Source organism: Ambystoma mexicanum, chromosome 6q (genome assembly GCF_040938575.1).
Source record: "Ambystoma mexicanum isolate Mex_15411 chromosome 6q, UKY_AmexF1_1, whole genome shotgun sequence".
Taxonomy (NCBI): Eukaryota; Metazoa; Chordata; class Amphibia; order Caudata; family Ambystomatidae; genus Ambystoma; species Ambystoma mexicanum.
The window spans coordinates 497,689,734-497,711,360 of NC_090937.1; the positions used below are offsets into that span (position 1 = coordinate 497,689,734).

At 43.0% G+C, this 21,627-nt stretch overlaps 1 protein-coding gene across 25 annotated transcripts in view; it reads right to left on the reverse strand.

Moving 5' to 3' along the window:
- CAMK2D (calcium/calmodulin dependent protein kinase II delta) overlaps window positions 1-21,627 on the reverse strand; it is a 1,139,541-nt gene that overhangs the window by 309,727 nt on the left and 808,187 nt on the right. For all 25 annotated transcript variants that reach the window (XM_069631027.1, XM_069631047.1, XM_069631025.1 and 22 more), the window contains exons 8-9: window positions 18,414-18,497; window positions 13,054-13,148 (exon numbers count right to left, since the gene is read on the reverse strand). In XM_069631027.1, the coding sequence (XP_069487128.1) occupies window positions 13,054-13,148; window positions 18,414-18,497 (179 nt within the window). The remainder of the gene's footprint in view (window positions 1-13,053; window positions 13,149-18,413; window positions 18,498-21,627) is intronic.

A 21,627-nucleotide genomic window follows, 5' to 3' on the forward strand; every position in this document is an offset into this window, starting at 1 on the left:
TTTGCATCAGTCTTTTCCTTCTGGATTGTTTGCTGGGAACATTGGACCCTATACCTTTGCAACTCATACTCTTCCTGGATACTGTGCTGTAGCTTTGACTCTGATGTTATCCACATCTGAAATTCCCTAGTTGTGCTTTTTTTCTGCATGGGACAGACACCCCTCACTGTTTTGCTTGGTTCTTTTCCTTCCCTCATGTCTTACTCTCCTACCTCTCACGAGAGAACCCTTATCTACTCTGGGTGTTCCATCCATCTGGATCTCTTCATCCCCGGTGATTACTGCTTCCATCCAGTTAGGGTGTTAACATACACTTCCACATAGCTTTTGTTCCTTCTCGTGACGCCTTCAATTTGCAGCTTGGTGGCATTCCTCCCGACCTCTCAGCTGATCCCATGGTATCTGTGTTATAGTTTCCTCCATGCACAGTGCTCTCAGGAGGAAGGTCTTTTATTGACATGACCCCTGATCCATGCCAAGCACTGCAAAACTGACAGTCGTGAACATATTAAATATGTTTACATCTGTATATGAAGTAAGCTCCGATATTCACCTGCTGAAAATGTTACTTGTTTATTATTTACCAGCTGTCCCCGGACACACTTTGCTGTGGCTCAGTCTGGTTAAATGGAAAAGAAAGAAAAGAGAAGGCTCACGTTTCTAATATGTTTAATTTCACAATGCTTGTGGGTAGTTTTTAATGGCTCTGGTGGGTCTCCAAGTTGAGGCAGTTTAATTTTCCCGGCGGCGCAACACATTCCTTTCGTTTCTCCATTAAAATTTCAGAGCCTTGCAATAAGGACACACTTCAGTCATGGTGCCGATGAGAACATGCCGGCTGAAACTATAATCATCAGCTGGGTTGTACCAGAATGCAAGGCGATTGTAATCGTGTGATTGCTGCACACAGAGTCGTGTTTGACGCTGATCTGCTGTTTCTCGTTGACGTCTCTCAGCCTGTCGCGTTCATTCTGTTAAGAACGAAGCAGATCTGAAGCTGCAGAATGCGATTGCCGTGCTCGCAACCGTGCATCCTGAAGTCTGGCTGCACGTCCCTCTGCTGCTTCCTTGGCACGTATTTGAGCCATTCTAAAATCGGAAACACGTCCAACAGATGGCGCTGTTTTCAGAAAAAGCATGTTTTTACCTGTCACAGGTGTGACATGTATAGTAGGTATATAAAAACACGTGCCTATTCGAATGCAACATTGTGTCCAAATTTCAAAGCAATCAGGGAAGAACTTTCGGAGATTTAGTATTTTAAACAAACAAACATTTACATTTTTATTTAGATAGATGATGAATAATTATAAGGGACCAACCTAGTTGCAAAAAGAGTGGAACTAGGCTGTGGGCAGGACGGCTTAGAAACAGATCGTTTTGGGATCTGAAAAGGGAGCAAGACACCATGCATTATAAATGTGTAATTATATCATGAAGCACCATATCGTGCGCAAAAAAGAAATCATTTCTGTACTGCCAGTCACTTAACTTTTGCGAAATTAGATATCGTCAAACAATGGTTTAAGGATTTGAAAAACCCTGATTGTGACATCTGGGGCCAAATTATCAAACACTTACTGGAACCAATGATTATTCCCCTAAAGCAAACTGAGAATGAAAAACTGCAAACTGTGCTGCTCCTTTCAAGTGTGCAGCTGATGGCGTAGTGTAGGGTTTAAGTGAGAGACAACAAACCTCTCAAGGATGTACATAGTTTTAGTTAATATTTTCACCTCTTACTAGCTACCACAACCAGGGTGCACCTGCGGGATGCAAGTGATCACCTGCTCAACTGAGAGATCGCTCTTGACCCATCACGTCTTTCAGTACATTGCACCCAAAGACTGGGTTTCTTCTTACCAATAAAGTGAAAAAAGGAGACAGAGAAAGCACCAGTTCAAAATGGAACTTTATTTCTAAAAATGCAAAGAGGCTAGAGTCTGTCAAATATATAATCCTGCTAACCTCAGAACACAGACTGTGTTACGAACATTTGAAAATGCTAACATTCCATTGGTAGGATGTTAAGTGTTCTGAATGGCACGCTCATGGAGGTTTCTGACTGTACATCAAAATTAAATCAATTAATTATATTTCATTCAGAGATTTAATGTAATGTTTAATTTCTTCAACAACTGTGACATTGTAAAAAGCCAATATAAGTGGTGAAACAGAAGGAGTCAGACTCAAGCAACTACAAACACCAGAGAGACTAGAGGACATTTTTCTCTAGACCATGTGTGAACAGCCCTCTACAATGTGATACAATATAATATATTCACAGGGTCACTTGTTTTCCCATTCTTCCAAGATGTGTCTGTCTCCTATATGTGTTATACACCATTTAATTTCCATATACTCATTCTTAGTATCACAAAATATCAATTTATTATTATTTTTTCATATAAACCATCATATAAAAAGCATACAGTTATATCTCATACATGTATACCTCAATATAAAACAAGTTAAACGAATTTCAACCAATTAGTACTGTACTCCAGCAATATATTGTGGTCTATTAGTTCATCAGTATTTTTTCTTTTTTATCCTTAAATGAATTTTCAGTTTGGATCTATGGTCAGAACCTTCTCAAATTGAGTCGGTCCACACAAGTCCTTTTTTACTTACACCCAACAGTTTTTACTCACTCATTCAAACACTTTCATACTACATCCACATACACTCCCAACATGTTTCTTTCCTTCAACTATTGTCACTACTATTAGGAAATTCATCAGGGGTAGAGCCACATTCAATTGCAAGGTAGAATACAATGATATCTTCTCAGAATCATTAGGGGATCCACTTCTTATCCCTCCCTTAGTTCCTTTCTTCCGGCCCAGACACCGAGTGGAAATCTTAGTTTTCCACTTTGGCTCCGTGACGAGCACTATTTTTCCTTTACACACAGGCGTCTTAGAGATCTGCTTCTATTGTCCCAGGCAATTGCTTGATGGTTCTAGTCATTCAGATGCATCAGTACCGCATACATCTATATTATAACTTTGGAATTTTCATTATTTTTCTACTTGTTCTACAGATTACTGCAGAGTTAGCACTCCATCTGTTTGTTTCCAATGGCCCCGTCTTCCTTTATCCTATAGGACAGTTTCCTGTTCCTGTTTATGAAAACAGTATGTAGTACTCAGATGTATGGTTCACGGAATATCCTGGGAAACAGCGCGTTTACCATCTACTGGTACATCATCCACCAACTGCACTTTAACTCCGTTCGTCCGTCCGTCAATATGGGTTGACCTTTCACAGGATTTAACTGTAGAAAATATGGTGCAAGTCCACTGGGATGATGAGAACGATGCAGCACAAAAAATGCACATATCCTCCTCTAGCTCCTTTTTGCTGTGTTGGTCCTTTACTTGGAAATATTGCCAACTATCAGAAATGTTTTTATGCACATTGCTTCTTCCGTAGTGGTAAATCTGAAGCCACCCACGCTACCTCATCATCACTGCTGATCGTAGTCATTTTGAAATGTAGGGCTGTTTCCCTCGCCGACACGAACTCTGACTCGAAGTTTGAAAAGGTGTGAAGAAGACGTATCCTTTTGCAGTATACCTGTTTCCCTCGCCGACACGAACTCTGACTCGAAGTTTGAAAAGGTGTGAAGAAGACTCAAGCAAGACATTTCAAGTGTGTTTATTAAGCTAAAAAGGAAAATGGCCAACTAGCCCTACTGCTAAGAGGCGTTTCCCTGGCTGCAAAACTAAGTTAAGGGTGCTTGTCTAATCCCAGGTCCAAAAGCCTAATCGCTATCTGGCCCTACCACTGTGGGACAACAACATACATTAAACCAGTTATATGCTTCTGGCTCAGGCTTTTTGTCCGTCCCTGGTTTCGGTAATCTCTCTTGGGAGAGGATTCTCAGTTCCAAACCAAATGTTCAATATCAGTTCATCAAAGAAGACTCTTCAACTTCCCCTTTAACTTCCTTAGGACAAGTTGCAAGTCTTGATATAAATCCAAAGTCTTATATCCTTTTAAGGAACTGATGCTTCCTTTATCCCTTTTCTATCAATGTAGTTCCCCTCTTGGCTTTTGCTTTGCTTGTTTGAAACTTCTAGGTTTGATACTACTCAGATAATGTACAATGTCAATGGTTTCAATAGGGTTCTCCTGACCCCTCTGTATTCTCTAGCTTAGATGATCTCTTTGGCTGTGGCCTATGTTCAGTTACTATGGCTCCTGTGACACATTCTGGCTTCCTGCTCTTTTCCTTCCACTTGCCACCCTATGCCCTGGATAACCCTGGTACATTGGTTACCATTGGGGCTGCTCCAGCAGAATAGTCTCTGAATGGTGATTTTCATTTGTTCTCCCCTCCTGCTTCTCAGGTGGGGAGCATCTCTGCAGCCTCCTTCCTCGTTTTTCGGAGCAGAGGATTCGTTCTTCCATGTGACCCTGGGGTTGGTGTCTTTCTGTGGGCCCCATACCCACCACCTGCTGCAGTGCGGGCACGCCACCAGGAGAGACAGTATTTCCGTACCGTTCTCGGCTAGCTTTCTGTGCTGGGCCTGCGGTGTCCTTCTTTGCTCCCTCTCTTCTTCCACGCTATCGCTGGATCCGCGGTACAGTGCTGCTCTGCCCCCACAGGACGTCCTCATAGCAGAGGTTCACCTACGAGTAGGATTCTTTTTCTTCCATTCAAGGTTCCTCATCTCTCATTTCCACCCCTGTATTTGAAGGGGGCGTCACGTTCCTCTGACTGTTGAATTGAAGGGGAATGAAGCATTACCCAAAGAGGTTTAAGCAATGTCACTATTTGTTGGATTAAAAACAAAAAAGTCACATCAGTCTTTTTTATTCGCATACATGCAGACAGTGTATTCTTGACAGGGAGGTCCTTATAGGAACTGGAGCCACTCCCACTGAGGTCTCGCTTTCCCAGACCCTAGTAGGAAGGGTCTCGTTTAAACGGGTAGACTTCCCTAGCTTCAAAGAGGGTGACTCCTTCATGGGGAGAAGCGACAAATAGACCAGATTCACCATATATAGTGGGCTTAAATAATGTGCTGCAGCATGCATTAATACATTTTTTTTTTTTTTTTAAAACAGTATTTTGTGTTGGTTTTAATAACATTGGTGTTTGATTCAGCCCGATATTGTGCCGGATTCAGGATGACTTGAGTTTCAGCTCAGAGCCAGTTTATACTCTCACCGTTTGGAGTCTTCTATGGGAGAATGTTAGAAAAACACTTTAAAATTGCAAGAATATGAAATCTGTGTGTTTCACAGAAATCAACACAGCTGATCAGAATTATAAGCCAGCCTCAAAGATGAATTGAGCCATTAGTTGGTACCTTTTGGCCCTGCTCCCTCATAAAACTAAACAAGGTGAAGTTCATGTATTCCTATGCTAATCTATATATGTTGATGAAACGTCTCTGTGGTAACCAAAAGAATCCAATACAGGATGCAGAAAAAAGGACCACACAAACACCGCAGATGGAAGGGAACAAATGCCTCCTTTTTCTGCTCCATCCTCCCTTACTGACATCTCTTATGTGACAATGCATCTGTCAAAGGGGGCTGACATGCTCACTTTATTGGATTCCACGGTATGTTTAAATCTGGCATCTTGAAACACACATATTCACCTCACTATTGAGGGGAAACCCCAGGGAATGATGCCTCAAGAGGGATCTCACTGTCACCAGGAGGAACATGCATCATTAGTGCTGCACAGCAGCTGCTGTCCCTAGGTTTTTATGAAAGAGACCAAGGATTAAGGCCCCTGGCACTGCCACAGGAGCATTGCCAAATACCATCATTATATGGTGTATACATTTCCACTTCATATATTTAGAATATACAGCCCACAATGGGAGCTACATGTGACTATTATATACCATTGGTGCAACTGCCAGATATAACAACTTTTCCAGGGACACTGAACTTAGTCTATATACTGACCTGGCCATTACCCCTGTCCACCAATCAGCACAGGCAATCTTGAAACTGTATCCTTGTGGAATACTTAGTAATCCACTTCAATGACACTGCACTCACTTAATAAATAGCACACATTATTATATAATCTAGACAGCCAAGGAAACCCCACCTTGATTTCTTGCATTGTCCCACTTTGAACTTCAAGACATCCTTTCACACACCAATGGAATTTCTTGACTAAGGAAGTCCCTAAATAGAAGGTTTTGCTTGCTCACGTCTCTCAGCCTACCTTTAATTGAAAGACTATGTCCCAGAAGATACAGACATAAAGTCTGGTGTGGACATTACCCTATCTGATCCTTAACTTAACCTTTTGAACTTCGACTTTGCTTAACTAAAATCGATCATGTCATTTCCAATGGAACTCTATTTCAGACTTCTTTCTAGCATGAAAAAAAGAAAATTGGTTCTAGAGGTGGTCACACTCTGCAGATTTTCCCACAAATGGCAAGAGAAACTATTTCATTGATGATTTTATACAATACCTAGAGCATGCAGGGACACCATGGCATTGGAGTTTTCGTCCAGGTCATCACAGCAGTGACCAAATGTACGTCGCTGCTGTGAAGGTGGCCAGCATATCAGCGTGTGGCTCGTTGGCATTCAGAAGCATTCTTACTGATAACCCAAGGCTAATGATTGTCAGCTTAAACAATTCAGTTTTTCTACAGTCGCCTATGAGAGTCAAAACCTTCACATTGCAGATGCATAGATGCAGAGAGAGGAAGGGGAGGAGCTGCATGGTGCGGGCAGTGAAAACCCCCAGCAATGAACAAATCTGAAAGAAGCGCTGATGGGTACGGCCATGCAAGAGAGCAAAAGGCAGGCTGCAATCAAGAGACTGATGACAAAATCTGATATGGTTTGCCACACTTGCACCACAGGCTGCATGGAGAAATGTACCCGCCCCCTGCCCAAGGGGTTTATGCAACATTCCAAAATTTCAAAAACCTTTAGTCATGGACCGCCAGTGGCAGATCACCAGTGTGTAGTGTGATTGATACTGATGCGGCTACTGTGAGGTGAACTGAAAGCAAGTGGGCTGCTGTCTGCTAAAACATGTAGGGATTTATTTTCTGAGCTGGTAGACCACATTTATGTGGCAGCTTGTGGGTTGAATTTCTATTCAGCTGCTGCCTAGGAAACAGAGCAGCCACCACATTATCCAGCAGTTTGGTCGGTCAGACATGGGCAATGGCAGCCTGATGGAACCCTCGATGTCGGGCTGCAATGTCAGGACATCTTGTGCTCGTACAGGAAACCATGCATGGCGCTTTAATAGCCTCCTGACGCATTCACTGGTGGCCAGTTAGGATTTCCTGTTGTGGTTTAAATACTTAAGACATTAGGGAGAGGATGTCAGGTACTCTCGGGAACCCTTTGTGTAGACCGCCAAGGCCCCAGAGTGTCCGAATGCAGGAAGTCATGGAGTCAAAAACTCTGCAGTCCTTTGTCATCTTGAGGATATCGATAAGACTTCCACTCCTGCGCATTTTGGTATTTCTTTCCCTGGTATTTTTCATCTTCATTTTATGACTATTTCTGGCCCATGTAACCATATCCCGCTTTTATATTACTCCCAGGACTAACACGCCCTATTGACATACGGGTTCTCTGGAACACAATACATTTAATTCAAGCAAACATTTAATCAGGCAACATATACACTATAGTTAATGGTACAGAAAGGCAGGGTCTGAGAGGCCAGAAAATATACTTTCCATTTCTGAAATATAGCCAAGTGATGAAGAACAGCAGTAAATCAAGCAGTTAAAACACACATCAGGTGGGGAACATGTCTTCCACTCACAGGCAAGACAGTTGGTAGACAGATAAGTAGGCTGAAGACCTGCAAGTCACAGGTTTAAATCCTGGAAGGGCTGGCTCAGCAGGTCAGCATTCGGAGGTCAATAATGTGAGTGTCATACTTAACCCACCCTATAGATAATGGGTTTTAAAGGCAAATACTCCTAAAAAAATAATTAAAATTGAGTTGGAAAAACTATTTAAAAAAAATATAAATCAAAAGACAGGTTCCTGGCCCCGGTTTTGGATCCACTCATTACACATTGTATGGTCAGTGGTACCAGCTGAGTAGTGCCAAACGAAGGAACTCTCCTACTACTGTTACTGCCTGTTCTCAGGAGGAACACGAAGGTAAAAATACATATTTTAATTTGCATGAATTACTGAAATTGAAAAATGGATTATAAAAAGAATTTGGCCTAAAACATTTCTACTATGAAAAATCATTCTTCTCCCAACTTCAAAACATAGGCAGTAAAATCCTCAAAATCATATCTGGAGTGCTGAACTTAACTTCCCCAGCATACCAGCCCTCGCTCCCCACCCCACATCTCCCCTTCCCCGTTTCTGGTCGTTTAAGGGCGCATCATTATAAGGGACTACAAACCCGCTGGTGGAATCCTTTAATGAAATGCATGTTAATTGTTCCATATCAGGAAGTTGGCCAGTATACTGATACGTACATTGGCATTCAAGCCATCATAAAAGTATCTTATATCAGTATCAATTGTTCACACTCCGCTCTTACATTTGATGACTACGTTCTCCCACCCTCCATCACAACTCTCCTTTTCTCTCCCCCCCGCATCTGTTCTTAGTAAAAGTGGGATCTCTTGTAGATCAATGGACCACTCTTTCCTGCAATTATTTGGGACAAAGCTTTAGATTATTTTTCTGAGGATAAGTCAGACTTGCAATGTACAACTACATGTAATGTCATTGTACTGCATTGTTCTTGCATTACAGAGAGCATTACAGAGAGTTCTCCTCTTAAATATTCAGTTATCGTACTCGCTTGCAAATGTCCTATTATTCCAAAACATGGCATAGTGCTCTGAGGTGTAAAGGCACTTTCCAGTCAAACAAAGTTGGTGCCAAGTTTCCGCCCCACGGAAGATAATCATATCAAATGCATATCTGCTGAAGCACCAGAAGAATATTTGTCTCACATCATCTCCCTCTCTAGGCTTCTTGTAAAGGCAATGGTGAACATGGCGATTCACAGGTCACTAGTAGTCCAGATGTGCGGTTTAAGGTTCTATGCCTGGTCTTTAGATGCATTCATGGTCTGGCCCTGACATCCTTAGTGTCTAAAATCCAACATCAGTCCACTCAATCACTTCAACCAGTTGGACAAAATCTGATGGTCATCCCCTTTACAAAAATGACAACTTTGAGGCCATAGGTGTTTTTCATCCTTTGGTCCCCATTCCTGGAATGCTTTGCCTAACGACCTTCGACAGATTGAGTCCTTACTTGTATTTAGGAAGAAATTAAAAACGTATCTATTTGTTTAACCATCAGAGTCATCCCTAGTTTTTAGGTTGGCATATTGATGCAACTATCGACTCTAACATCTGAGCCCAGATGCAGCTCCTGCTTGAACCCTACTTATTGGGTATGTGCGTGATAAATGCTAAAGTCAAATCCAATCACTAGATCCATATTTGGAGGGTATATGAGTCGCAGAACTGCTTAAATAAACTCATTGCTGTCTACTGCCTGAAATTCATAGTACAACAAAGGTCGATTCCTTCAAAACTACTTTTATAAAAGCCTTTCCTCCCTCTGAAGGGCGCACATGAGATGCACAGTAACCTTATACCACCAATCGATCCTCACTCACCTACACCTAATTGTAAATGACCATATACCCTGTACTATTACTGCAATGTGCTGTTTGCTGACCCCATTCCATCACGCCCCACCCCTCCCACGTGGTGGGTCAACTGTGATAAACTCCCTTACGTGGTTATAGGGACTGGAGATTTGGTGATTCAGGGGGCTGTGTGCCTCCCTGAGACAGTGAATGTGAGATGGCACGAGGACGATCCCGAAGTCACCCCTTGCTCCCCAGGGACAATCGCAGTACTGTACCGAAGGTCAATCAAGGGACTCTACACATACCCCAACCCACAGTCTGGTGGGAGAGCCTAGTCTTGATTGTTCTAACCGAAAATACTTACAAGAACCTGCAAGATAACATTAGTATGCCCACTGCACAACTCAGAGGGCCTAAACCTTAGCCTGATCAGCCCCAAATGATATACAGCATTTCTCTTCATTGATCAACAGTAGTGATTGTTAAGATAGTGTTATAATGTTCCTTGGTGTATGAAAGAACTCTTCTCTGGGAGTTTGCAGGATCCACAGTTAACTCAGAGAGGAGATGTCTTCTGAATATTTTCATGAACATTAAATCTGGCTCCCTCCTTTGCACAGAAAGGTTTCTCAAACTCGGTATTCGCACCATTGAAGCTCTTCTCTCTTTTTGTAAATGTTTCTCTTATCTTGGGCACGATTCAATGCTCTTTCAGCTAAAAATGATCCTCCCTTGACACATCTAATCCAAGGATTGGAATATATGACATATCAGGATATTGAAGGAATATTTCCTTTGTACTATTGCCCAACAAACTTCTGAATAATGCAGCCTTGCCCGAAATCCATCATTTTGGCTGATCTGCAATATTCTACATTCTTTTAAGTCCGGACACTGTCCAAGTTGTGAGACTAAGATAGCCCTTCTCACCACCTTACCTGGCATCCACATGGTGACCGATACAGGAAAAGTCATTCATCTAGTCGTGCTTGACCTGTCTACATCATTTCATAACGTGGACCATGACATCCTGCTTGATCGTTTCTGTACGCAGGGAACAGGCAGAAGCGTGCCTCTTGTCATTCCTATTAGGACACCCTCAATCTGTTCCTATTCATCCATGCTCCTCTTCCGGTCATCTTTTCACTTGTGGTGTTCTACAGTGTTCCTCTCTTTTACCTACTCCTGCCAACCTTTACGTTAAAGCTCTCATTGCCTCGTTTGGCTTTACATTTTACACATGCACAGGTTACACTAAGTTCACTGTCCGTTTAGTTAGGAATCCCCCTTGCATGCTTAACTCCATTCGAAAGAAAGTGATCACATTTGGTGTACCTCTCAGACTATTGAGCCCCCCAGTTCTGGTCTCCCTCTTTGGGCAAATACCCCACACACCAGCCCGCTTGGTCAAAAATCTGGGCTTTAAGATGGATGAATACCTCTCTTTCACAACCTTCAAATCAATCTGTAGCTACTACTTATATATCTTAAATCAGCTACTTCTCTGTATTCGCTTATCTACCTACATTTCTGCATCTTCAACTCCCAAACAGTCCTGTTATGACTACTGACAGAGCATCTACCTGGGCCTTTCTGCCACCAATCGGAGAGGTCTACCGATTCTGCAGGATTCAAGAGTAGGTCAAATGTTTGGCCTTTGCAGCTCCTTTCATATCTCCCCTTTCCTGGCACAAATTAGCTGATTTCCTTTGGAAAAATGTGCGCAATTGAAAACCCTCTGCATTGGCTTTCTCCATCTTGTTTGCAGTGGGTCATCTTTTCTTCCTTCTAGAATCACTGTTTATTTTCACCCAGTCGCATGTCCCTCACTATTTCTATCTAAAACTATAGGGGGCACTCGGCTATTCCCTGATCTCTCCAGGTGGAAACATGCCTCTATAAAGCAAAGAACTGATCCGGGCGAATTTGAATATGTGATGACCCACTATTTTATTTGAATTGTTATCTTGACCAACAACAAATGAAACATATTGAATCAAAAAAAGGTGACACAGGGAAAAAGGAATGCATACATTCCCCTACATGAAAAACAAATACATTCAAAGTTAATCCAATCATGACTAAAAAACATTTCGCCTTATCTAAGGTGCAGTATTTTTTTACAAATGCCAAATCAACTGCCTTAATCAACAGTGTTGCGTGATGAGCAATTGACGAAATGCCTGTTTCGGCCTTCATCAGCACTAGGATTTGTGAGACCTACTCAAATAGGAGGTATCCTGCAATCTGGAAAAACGAATAACATACACTAAGTGGGGGGTCTGTATCTGGACAGATAACGTAAAAAGCCTATAGGCTTGGTCATTACTTCAGATCGTCCCAAACAGAAACTTACCGTGCAGGTAGGACTCTAGCACATATGAGCCGAGTTCACAGCTGTGTGTAGAAATTATCTGTAACGTGTATTGGAATTATACATTTTCTGAGGAGTCTGAAACTATAGGCGCTGCTTGAAGAAGACCGGTGGTGTCCTATATCTGATTGATATGACCCGATATGGTTGACTGTCATGGAGTCCATGTCCGTTGGGCTCAGTTCTGTAGGTGCGGCCAGCACTGCACACTGTAAAGTTAAGAAGAGGGGGGGGGGGGAAATGTGGTCCCTATGGCCAAATTGCATGCTATATACCGGAAATAGGGCCTTCTAACCCCTGTCTTTTAACACCCTGTGGTAATGGACGAGATCCACCGCAAACTAGTGTCTGTAGATCACGTCTGGTAGATGGTAAGGGGGGTTAATAGTGTGGCATATCTAACACAACGTCTCAGAGAGCCCTGCTCAGAGCGTGTGTATCCCAGTGTGCACGAAAGAATTTGTGAAAAAGAGACTGGTATGTCTAGGGAGTAGGTGTCTAATTCAGCGTGTCATAATGCTCAAAGCGTGTGTATCCCCGCGTGCACAAGCGATTTCATGAAAGAGAAATTGGAGTGTCGTCCAGCGGACCGAGCGCAACAAGTGTCACTGAATTATTTCGGAGGGGCTTCCTCTCAATGTTTCAAGACATCACTTTGCCCAGAATTGCAGGCTCTGGCTGCCTCTTTCTGGAACGGCCTTCTCAAATCCTAGATCTTTTACATAGTGTTGAATCACAAATCCTCTTCTCACACATTGTCTCCCAGGCTCGGTGTCAAGAAATCACAGTAGTAATCAAAAGCTTTACAAAAACCAATAAACGGAACTCAAAATACAATAACGACCAATATGTACATTGGCACTTAATCAGTTACATTTACTAGTGTAGTGTTTTCATATAAATATGCTTCCGACTTGTACAGATAAGAAAATAAATGAACACATAACAATTACCCAGATAAGAAATGTATGTGATGAATACACTAAAAAAAACAAAGCACGCTACAAAGCAAACATGCTGCAATTGCATTATTGTTATGCACAAAGAAAAACTTCAGAAACAAAGCCTTACTAACATCATAGGCACCAGCCTTAATCTGCTGGTACAACCGGTGCTGGTCTTCATCCCAGAAAGGGGGGTATCCAACTAGGAGAATGTACAGAATGACACCTAAAAAAACCAAAAAACAATAAATAAATCATTGCAAATGATGAGGCATATAGATTTGACATTACAGCACATGCGTTCAAAGAGTTGCAATACACAATAGATCCTAATCTATAACTGTGATGAGATCTGGCTGCTTAAACATTTTACTTGGTTGTATTGCCTCCTGAACTTCAACCAGGATCTTGGTCTTGGCTTTTTTTCGAGATACCCAATGTGTTGAGTGTAAAAGGACAAACATCTATATATTGCAAACTACATGAGCGAAGGCATTGTAGGCACAGACAGGCTACAGTATGTGCATGTGGTGTGTTTGACAAATCAAATTAAAAACAATTGCTCGACTTGTGTGATGAAATTTCATGCCTTGGGTTAGAGGGTGGAAGAGAGGTGAGCATGGGGGCTATGGTCCACCACAGGCTCTGTGAAGTAGGCCCAAGAGGAGGAATATTGAGGCTCTCCAGCTCATCACTAGCCTTATTTCGATAGGTCCATGGCAACCCAGCAAGCCCCTTGTCAGATGGTGAAGACATACCTCATTTAAGTAATGGAATATTCACCACTTCCAATGAAAGGGAACACCCGTAATATGGCAGGAAACAGCTTGCTAATGCCCCAGGGGGAATACCAGTTAAATTATAAAACACCTAAAAGATATAGTTATTGCTATATTTCAAAACCTTTTAGAATCCACTTCCCCAAACTGCTATTATAACCAAACTCAGCAAGCACTGAAATATGATATTTCTTTTTTATTCAAAGACAAAATAAATGCCCTTTAACCATCAATTGTATTTAGACAAACTTAAACAGTACAATATTTCCTCATCATTCAATCTTCTACTATGGATTTCATGCCCTGACATGGCCGGTACCAGCCCGCCAGGCCGAGCCACGGTAGGCCCCAGCTGTGGGCCGTTACCGGCCATGTCCACCCTCCCGCCGGGGCATGAAAGCCATTCATACCGCGAGGTTCATCCGGGGTGCAAATGGCTTTCTTTTATTTCTCCGGATATTGACACTGCATGCACCGCCAATCTCTGAAGGCATTAGAGTCTACCCATTATAGTTTGTATTATTTGCAAACGGCCCAAGTGATTGGTTTGAATGTTTAACACCTCCAATTGACAAATCACAATGGTCACTCGCTTACCTTCAAAGTAGAGCATGAGAAGGATTCTGTATGTTTCTCTTTACTGTGTTTTACTTGGGCCTTATGACATATTTTGCCCCTACAATCTCATCACCTGGTTTTCCAGTTCTAAGTTAACCCCTTTTTTTTACTTGCTTCTTGGCTGCTACTTTAGTGATCTGGCATAAATGACATTATCAGACAAGAACCGGAGAAACAATGTTATTGTTGTCCATATTGTCCAACATTTTAAACCGTTGTCTAAGTTTGCCAGAGCCTCTATTCCACACATAGTCATAGGAACTGTCCCTTTAATCTCCAGCATGTAGTGATTGTTTTCAAGTAAACTTTCAGAACATTTTTAGGGTACTTGGACTTCTAGATCCAGAATGCAATGTTTCTCCTTATTCTCATTTTTTTTCACTGTGATATTTAACTTCTGCTCCCAATGTGCTCCATCAGGGTGTGGCCTCCGATGATTTCTCTCCACACAATGACCTTCTCCCCTGTTCCTCCTTCTAGCGCCTAGAATCCATCTGCCAACCCTGAACACTCGCCTCAATACAAATAAGCCATGCACTCTGTGTTTGGGATTCTCTATCCCGTATACAATTTCAGTAGGACGCCCACCAGCAAAATGCACTAAAGCTCTGCATTTGGCACTGGTTCTCTACCTCTGGCACCCAATTGGCATCATCCTGGTATCCTGCAGTGGTTATCACCTGGTCCTTCCATGCTGCTGATAGAATACGTTGCTGACATCTGCCAACTCTTGACCACTTTGCTGGCACACCTGCATTCTCCATGGCTACAATCCTCTGATCTGGACCATAGATTCTGTCAAAATATCACAACATTCACTGATCATGGAACCTCCCTTCTTCCTCTTTCAGTGCGCGCCAACCGTCTCTCCCATCATTGCAGGGCAAGAAAGAATCCCGCTTTCGTGCTTTGCTCACTGCTGCTCTCATCACTTCCTCTCAATTTTCATGATCACCCTTTGTTGATTTATTACTATATAAAGGTTCCATTATTAAAGTGTAGATTGAGCTCTCTCAAAATCGTTTCTTTGGTGGTCACGTCTTAGTGATCCGTTTGTTCTTTAGCGACTAATTTTCCTTTCTAGTCCATTCCAGAGGAGTCATTATGATGCATTAAATAATTATAATGATCTCAACAAATCCATAGATCGGTTTAGGGGATTTGGGTGAAATGGCTTTACACCACTGCACACACAAACCCTCTTTGCCTTTCTTTATTGGGTTTACACCGGGCCAGGGTCCCTACATACATTTCAGAATGATCTTTGGTTGATCTATTCCCTTCTAAGAGGTCAGTCAGAAATTTCCTAACATTTTTACTGGCTTTCCTATGTGCAGGAAGTTTGTAAAGTAATACGTTGGGTACACCAACAATAATTTTGTCTGTTCCTGTTGATCTGCAACTTAGAGACATCCGTTTTAAGCTCTGCATTACTCGTAGCTTCCGTCTCAAATTTGATCCTCTAGTGAAAAGAATGTCCCCTCTACATGCTCCTACTCTTACTTGATTTTTAGCAACCTACCAGTCTAATACATGCAAGGTTGACGATAGTACATTGTTTTTGACAATGATTCAATGTCTCTCCACAGGCTCCTGTATATTATCCAAAATGGATGCTTTTTTGTTGTTCCATGATCAGAGGTTTCAGGTAAAAGGGAAGGATGAGGTTTGGATTCTGTTACCTTTTTCAACAATTTGCATTTAAGAGTTTTGCCATTGTCTGCTGATGGTTATTACTCCTCCACTTCTTCCTTATAGGTCACGCGTTTAAATGCTTCAGTTTCTCCACAGTTCTCAGTCGGCTCCGTCTCTTGAACTCCCTTCAAGGATTTCCCATTGCCTATTAACGTCTTCTCACAGATCGTAACACTAAAACAGGCAATCATGCAGAGCAGTAACAATAGTTGTAGTGCTACTTCAGGAAAATAGTCCAATTGCTGTACTGTATTTGTTCATCTACTCTGTTCCCAAATGTCTTGATTCAGAGGCTACATATCTTTCTATTGATCACTTCTATATCATTTCAGTGTATCCTCAACAAGGTTATTAAGCTTGAATAGATGAGATGGGGAAATATTTGGCAAATATATTACTCAAAAGTAGAAGGCAAGATTTTTGTGGAGCTTTTTAGGAGACACAGGGGCAGGGAGTTTGAATTCCCAGACATTTTAGCTATTCAATGCAGCAAGTATATTGAGAATGTTGAGTGACTGGCTTACTGCTGGAGAGCACCACGTTTGGATGGAGTTGAAGGGAGACCTTCTCAGTTCTTTGGAAATTGAGAGTCTGCTATGTGTATGGGTGGTCGGGTTAGGAGAGACTGTGCTGGAAGATTGGAGACACGCGTTGACTTCTCTAAAACAGGATAAAGGGGTATCTGCTAAATCAGCACTTTAGAACGACGCTCTGTTCACTGAGGCCAGAATGGCGATCTTTGGATCGTGGAGATGGACCAGGTTGTGAGGGATGGCTTCTTGTTGAAATTTGATTTACTTTGATGGAAACACAAACTGCCGGTGAGGGAAGTGGAGAGCTAGGAGACCGTTGAGGGGCATGATTTGAGCATTTCTGGAGCAGAACCGAGTTTGCAGGTGGAGCAACCGTTGCTGCAGCATTCACTAGAGGGAGGTGGCTTATCTGTCTAATCTGTTTATAACTGTTGAGACGAGCTCGGAGGGAGGGTGATTTCTCCAAGACATGTCTACTCTACGTGGGACGCGGACAGGCTAAGCGAAGAATGGGGCAATATGCTGACGCAAGTGTTTGGATCAAAGGTTGACGACAACTTGAACTCTCGCCATCAGGGAGTCTTTTGCGGCTCCCATTTGGCCCCTGCATTAAGGATCAGGTTGGCATACTCGCTGGAACACATGTTTTGGTCTTGTGATGCTCTGCTGTCCACTCTGTGACCCTACATTTTATGGCTTCCCAAGGATGCAGCAGTGTGACCTGCATCCTTTTTTAGAACCAATTATACTGGGGACCAGGGTTAGAGAGTCTAGTGAGCAGATGCTTTTGGGTATGGATGATCAGTTGGGATTCTTGCATATCTCTGTAGTTATCCAAGAGATGCGATCTCAGCAGCCTGCCCCCATTTCTTTCAGGTTGCACCATTCTCGCTGCCAAAATCCTGGTTTAAAATCCTACCGCCCAGGATATACATATGCTTACCGCAGTTCACTAAGAGGTAGGAGTAGATGCAGCCTCTGATTCGACAGTGAAAGGCAAAATAATATTGCTGTCTGCATTATCCATTTGCAGGAGATGTTATTCATTGTGAGAGAAAGGAAACTAACTTTACGCAACAGCAGAACTTAGATGTGAGGTCATATGAATACTAATCTTCTGTGAAAGGGATTTTCTGGCACTAGTTGTTTAGTCGCAAAATGAGATCATACACTTAATAGGATAACGGTCTCCCTCAGAACCCTTCAGGAGGCAGAAGATATCTTTTTGACAAAGTAAAACATTTTTTCAACCTCATTAGGTTTAATTGTCTTTACTGTGAAAAATTGGGTTGCTTAATTGAAATCTTATTTTTCACGATAGAGATCGATGTGATGGTATTTTTTAATGAGAAGGACTGGTTTGTGTTGTTTTTTAATGCAGAGCATAATTTAATTTGTGTTTTGTGGGTATCAGAAGACCATTAATAAACAAACTCTTCATGGTTCAGCCAAGCAAGAGCAGAGTGTCTGGTTTACCGTCTGCAGTCGCAACATGGGTACTTTTGTGGCAGAGTGTCAGAGGTTCAAATTGAATCCTGGCTCTCTCCAGATAGCCGTGCCCTTAAAGACCTTGGTGTGTGGAGCACTATCCTTGTCACAATGTTATGAATCTCTGGGAGAACTTTTGCCACTCAATTTACCATCAAAATTTTGACTCGTGGTGCCCAGGCAACCCTAAAGAAATGTAGCATCTTTTTGATTCCGCACATACCTTGCAAAGTCTGAAAGAGACCTGAAGCGGATTTATCAAGCTATAGAACCCATGTTTAGAAAGTGTTGTAAAAGAGCATTAAACAGCTACAAGTTCAGAAATTAAAGCAGAACAAATGAACATTCGCTGTACATCATATTTAAAAAAAAACTTACCACATGCCCACATATCCACAGGCTTTCCATAGGGATCTTTTCGAAGCACTTCAGGTGACAGATAACCTGGGGTACCAGCAAACCCTGTTGGGGCACAAAACAATAAAGCTAGTTAGATTTTGCATTGTGATATTTAAGGGCAACTGGATGACTCCTACAGCATTTTTCAGTGACAGAAGCAGCTTTGGCAGCCAGAAACGGCAATGGACTACTTATGCGGCTCCCGTGAATGCTACTTGAATCTCCTCCCCACATCCCCTCTCCCCTCCGCCACCACCGAGAGTACAGAAAAAGTTTGTTCCCTTGCTAGCATTAGTGGCTAGATCATATTCTCTTGTCCTCTGGATTTTGGTTAACTTGCTCCAGCACCAAGATACCCCTTAGGTTAAATGTTTTGCGTGATATGCCATACCATGCCATACCTTAACATTTCACTACTTTGCAGGCAGCAAGGGTAGGCACGGGAAGGAGGAGGATAACCTAGAGATCTAAAAGGAAACCTAGAATGGGGAACTGCCTCAACCCACCATCCCCGCTCCCCAAGTGAGTTACCCTCTTCCTCGACCACTGACCACTACTCTAAACATGTTACTGGGGAAACAATTTAGATGTTAAAATATAGAGTAATGGATAGCTCCTGAGCACAGCACAAACCTTATCATTTAAACTGCTTTATTGTGGGGTGGGGGGCTAAAGCATAATTATTGGAATTATCTTAGCAACTACAGATACCCAAGAAAACACATTTCACTGATTGAATAATTCTTCACATAGCCATGCAAAGCAGGTATGATGTGTGACAGGGTCAGCTACCTGAACCTGTCAGGATGGGATTGGGGACCCTCTCAGCCTGAGGTGGGAGGTCAACCACAGGTATTCCCAGATGTGGGAGTTAGGAGGACCCCAGTCCCTATCCCTTCTGTTTCTGCCTGTACGCATATGAACAAGTACCATCATGTCCCTCCTAATACCTAGATTGCAAGATGATAGCCAGCCTGTTTCCTCTAGAAAAATACAGTTCCCATAAGACCCAGCTGGAGAAGAATGAGCAAATGGCCCAACCAGGAGAGAAACAGCAAGAGACCACGAGGCACCAGAAAACCTAATCAACCAAACCAGTAATCTCAGCAGCCTAACCGACCAGAGCAACACCGGAGCCTACACCCAAGCACAAACCATGAAGTGCTCTGTACTGCAGTGCAATGCTGACACTCACAAGAGGGAACAAGTTACTTACCTGTAACTCTTGTTCACCAGCACAGGGCTTTAATGGAGTCACATACTCATGTATATTTCTTGTCAGGCTGTGAATCCTCGGCACAATAAAAGCAGTTTAGCTTTGAACTATACACTTTCAGTCTCCTCTATAGACTATCAGTATCACTTTGGGTCATACTGTCCCAGCCCTTGACACTTGTCCTCCTAAACTCCACCCCTGGTGGTCATCTTCGGATTTGGTTGTGAGTGTATAGTGGCAGTATGCAGCAAGATGAGCCAGAGAAGGGAAGGAGGGAGAGTTTGCATGAGGATCCATGCAAGCACAGGCTAGATAACAAGAGGTACAGGTAAGTAACTGGTTCCTTCCATGCATGGATTCACATGCTCATGAATACAGTTACATAGCAGTACATATACAGAAACATGCAAGGTGGCAAGGCTCACAGAAGCAATACACTTACCCCTGAAACAGACTCACTGCAAACAAACAGTTTACGCAGCACTACTTGGCCGACCCGAGACTCCTCCCTGGAATCCCCGTCGATGCAGTTGAAATATTGTGAAGGTGTAGGTAGACCTCCAAATAGCAGCCCAGCATATGTCATGCAGGCGTACACCAAAGAGAAACGCTGTTGTCGCTAAAATGGCTCTGGCAGAATGGGCACTCGGATGGCCTGGAAGCGGTCTGTTGGCCAATGCATGATGCAGCTGGAGATGGAAGCCTTAGACAAGCTTCCCATGTCCCAAAGGCCCAAAATTTACAAAAAGTTGAAAAGACTTTTGAAATCCCTTTGTGCATGCAATATAAAACTTCAGGGCACACACACCATCCAGCGAATGCAACACCCTTTCAGCAGGCAAAGAAGGATTCACAAAGAAAACTGGCAGAACTAAAGGCACATTAAGATGTGCGCTGAAGGCATCTCTCTTATCAAACTAGAGCCCTTAGGGAAAGAAGCGACGACTGGAGCCGGCAGAGCAAGAAAATGTGCCGTCATTGATGGGACTATCGATGGAACCGCTGACAGACGTCTAGGCGGCAAGGAAACCCTGGGCGTTGTAACCGTCAAATTGGTAAAGGTGACGGTTGTGGACAAGTCCTTCGGTGTTGCACCTGCCGAAGGAAGAGCAGTCTGTCGACGGGGTTGTCGATGAGGTACTAGTCGATGGGGCAGTAGGCGACAGTCCTGGTGAAGTCATCGACGAGGCGTATGTCAACGATGAAGGTGGAGCCAGTGACGGGTCCTTGGATGACTTGCCCTTCGACAAGGACATGTGTTTGGCCGCTGAAGCCAGCAATCTTCTCACAGAAGGCATCTGCCCGCCTCCCGGTAGGCTAACCATCAACTGAGCCGGTGATGGCGACTGGCCTCTCTATGAACTGGGTCCTTCAACTGTATCGACCATTGATGACGAAGGTGATGGAGTTGTGATTTTCGCTTCTTTCAAATCTTCACCGAGGAAGTATCCTCAAAGGAACGTGTGCACACTCCTTGGACCTATCAGTAAGCAAGACATTCTACAAAAATAGGCAAGAAATAGCAAAATATGTGGTCGGATCTGAAGATGGCCACTAGGGTTGGATCTTAGGAGGATGAGTGTCATTTGCGGGGGCAGTATGACCCAAAGTGAAACAGACAGGCTTTAGAGGAGGTTAGCAGTTTTTAGCTTAAAGCTAAACTGCTTTAATATTACTGAGGATTCCCAGCATGATGACTGGGAATATTCAGGAGCATGTGAATCCATGCAAGACCCCATGCTGGAGAATATATTGTTACATGATACCGGGACGTGATGTTAATCTGGCTTCCTATATATGCCATAGAGTCCTCACATTAACTGGGGTAGAGATGGTGTGTAGCTATAGCAAGCCTCAATTACTGAGCACCGGCAGAGACATGCATCCAAAAGGGGCAGGGCATAAGAGACCTTTTATGTTTTCACTCACCTGTAACACCTTCCAGTGGGAAAATGAAAGCCAGCTGATGGTCTGGTG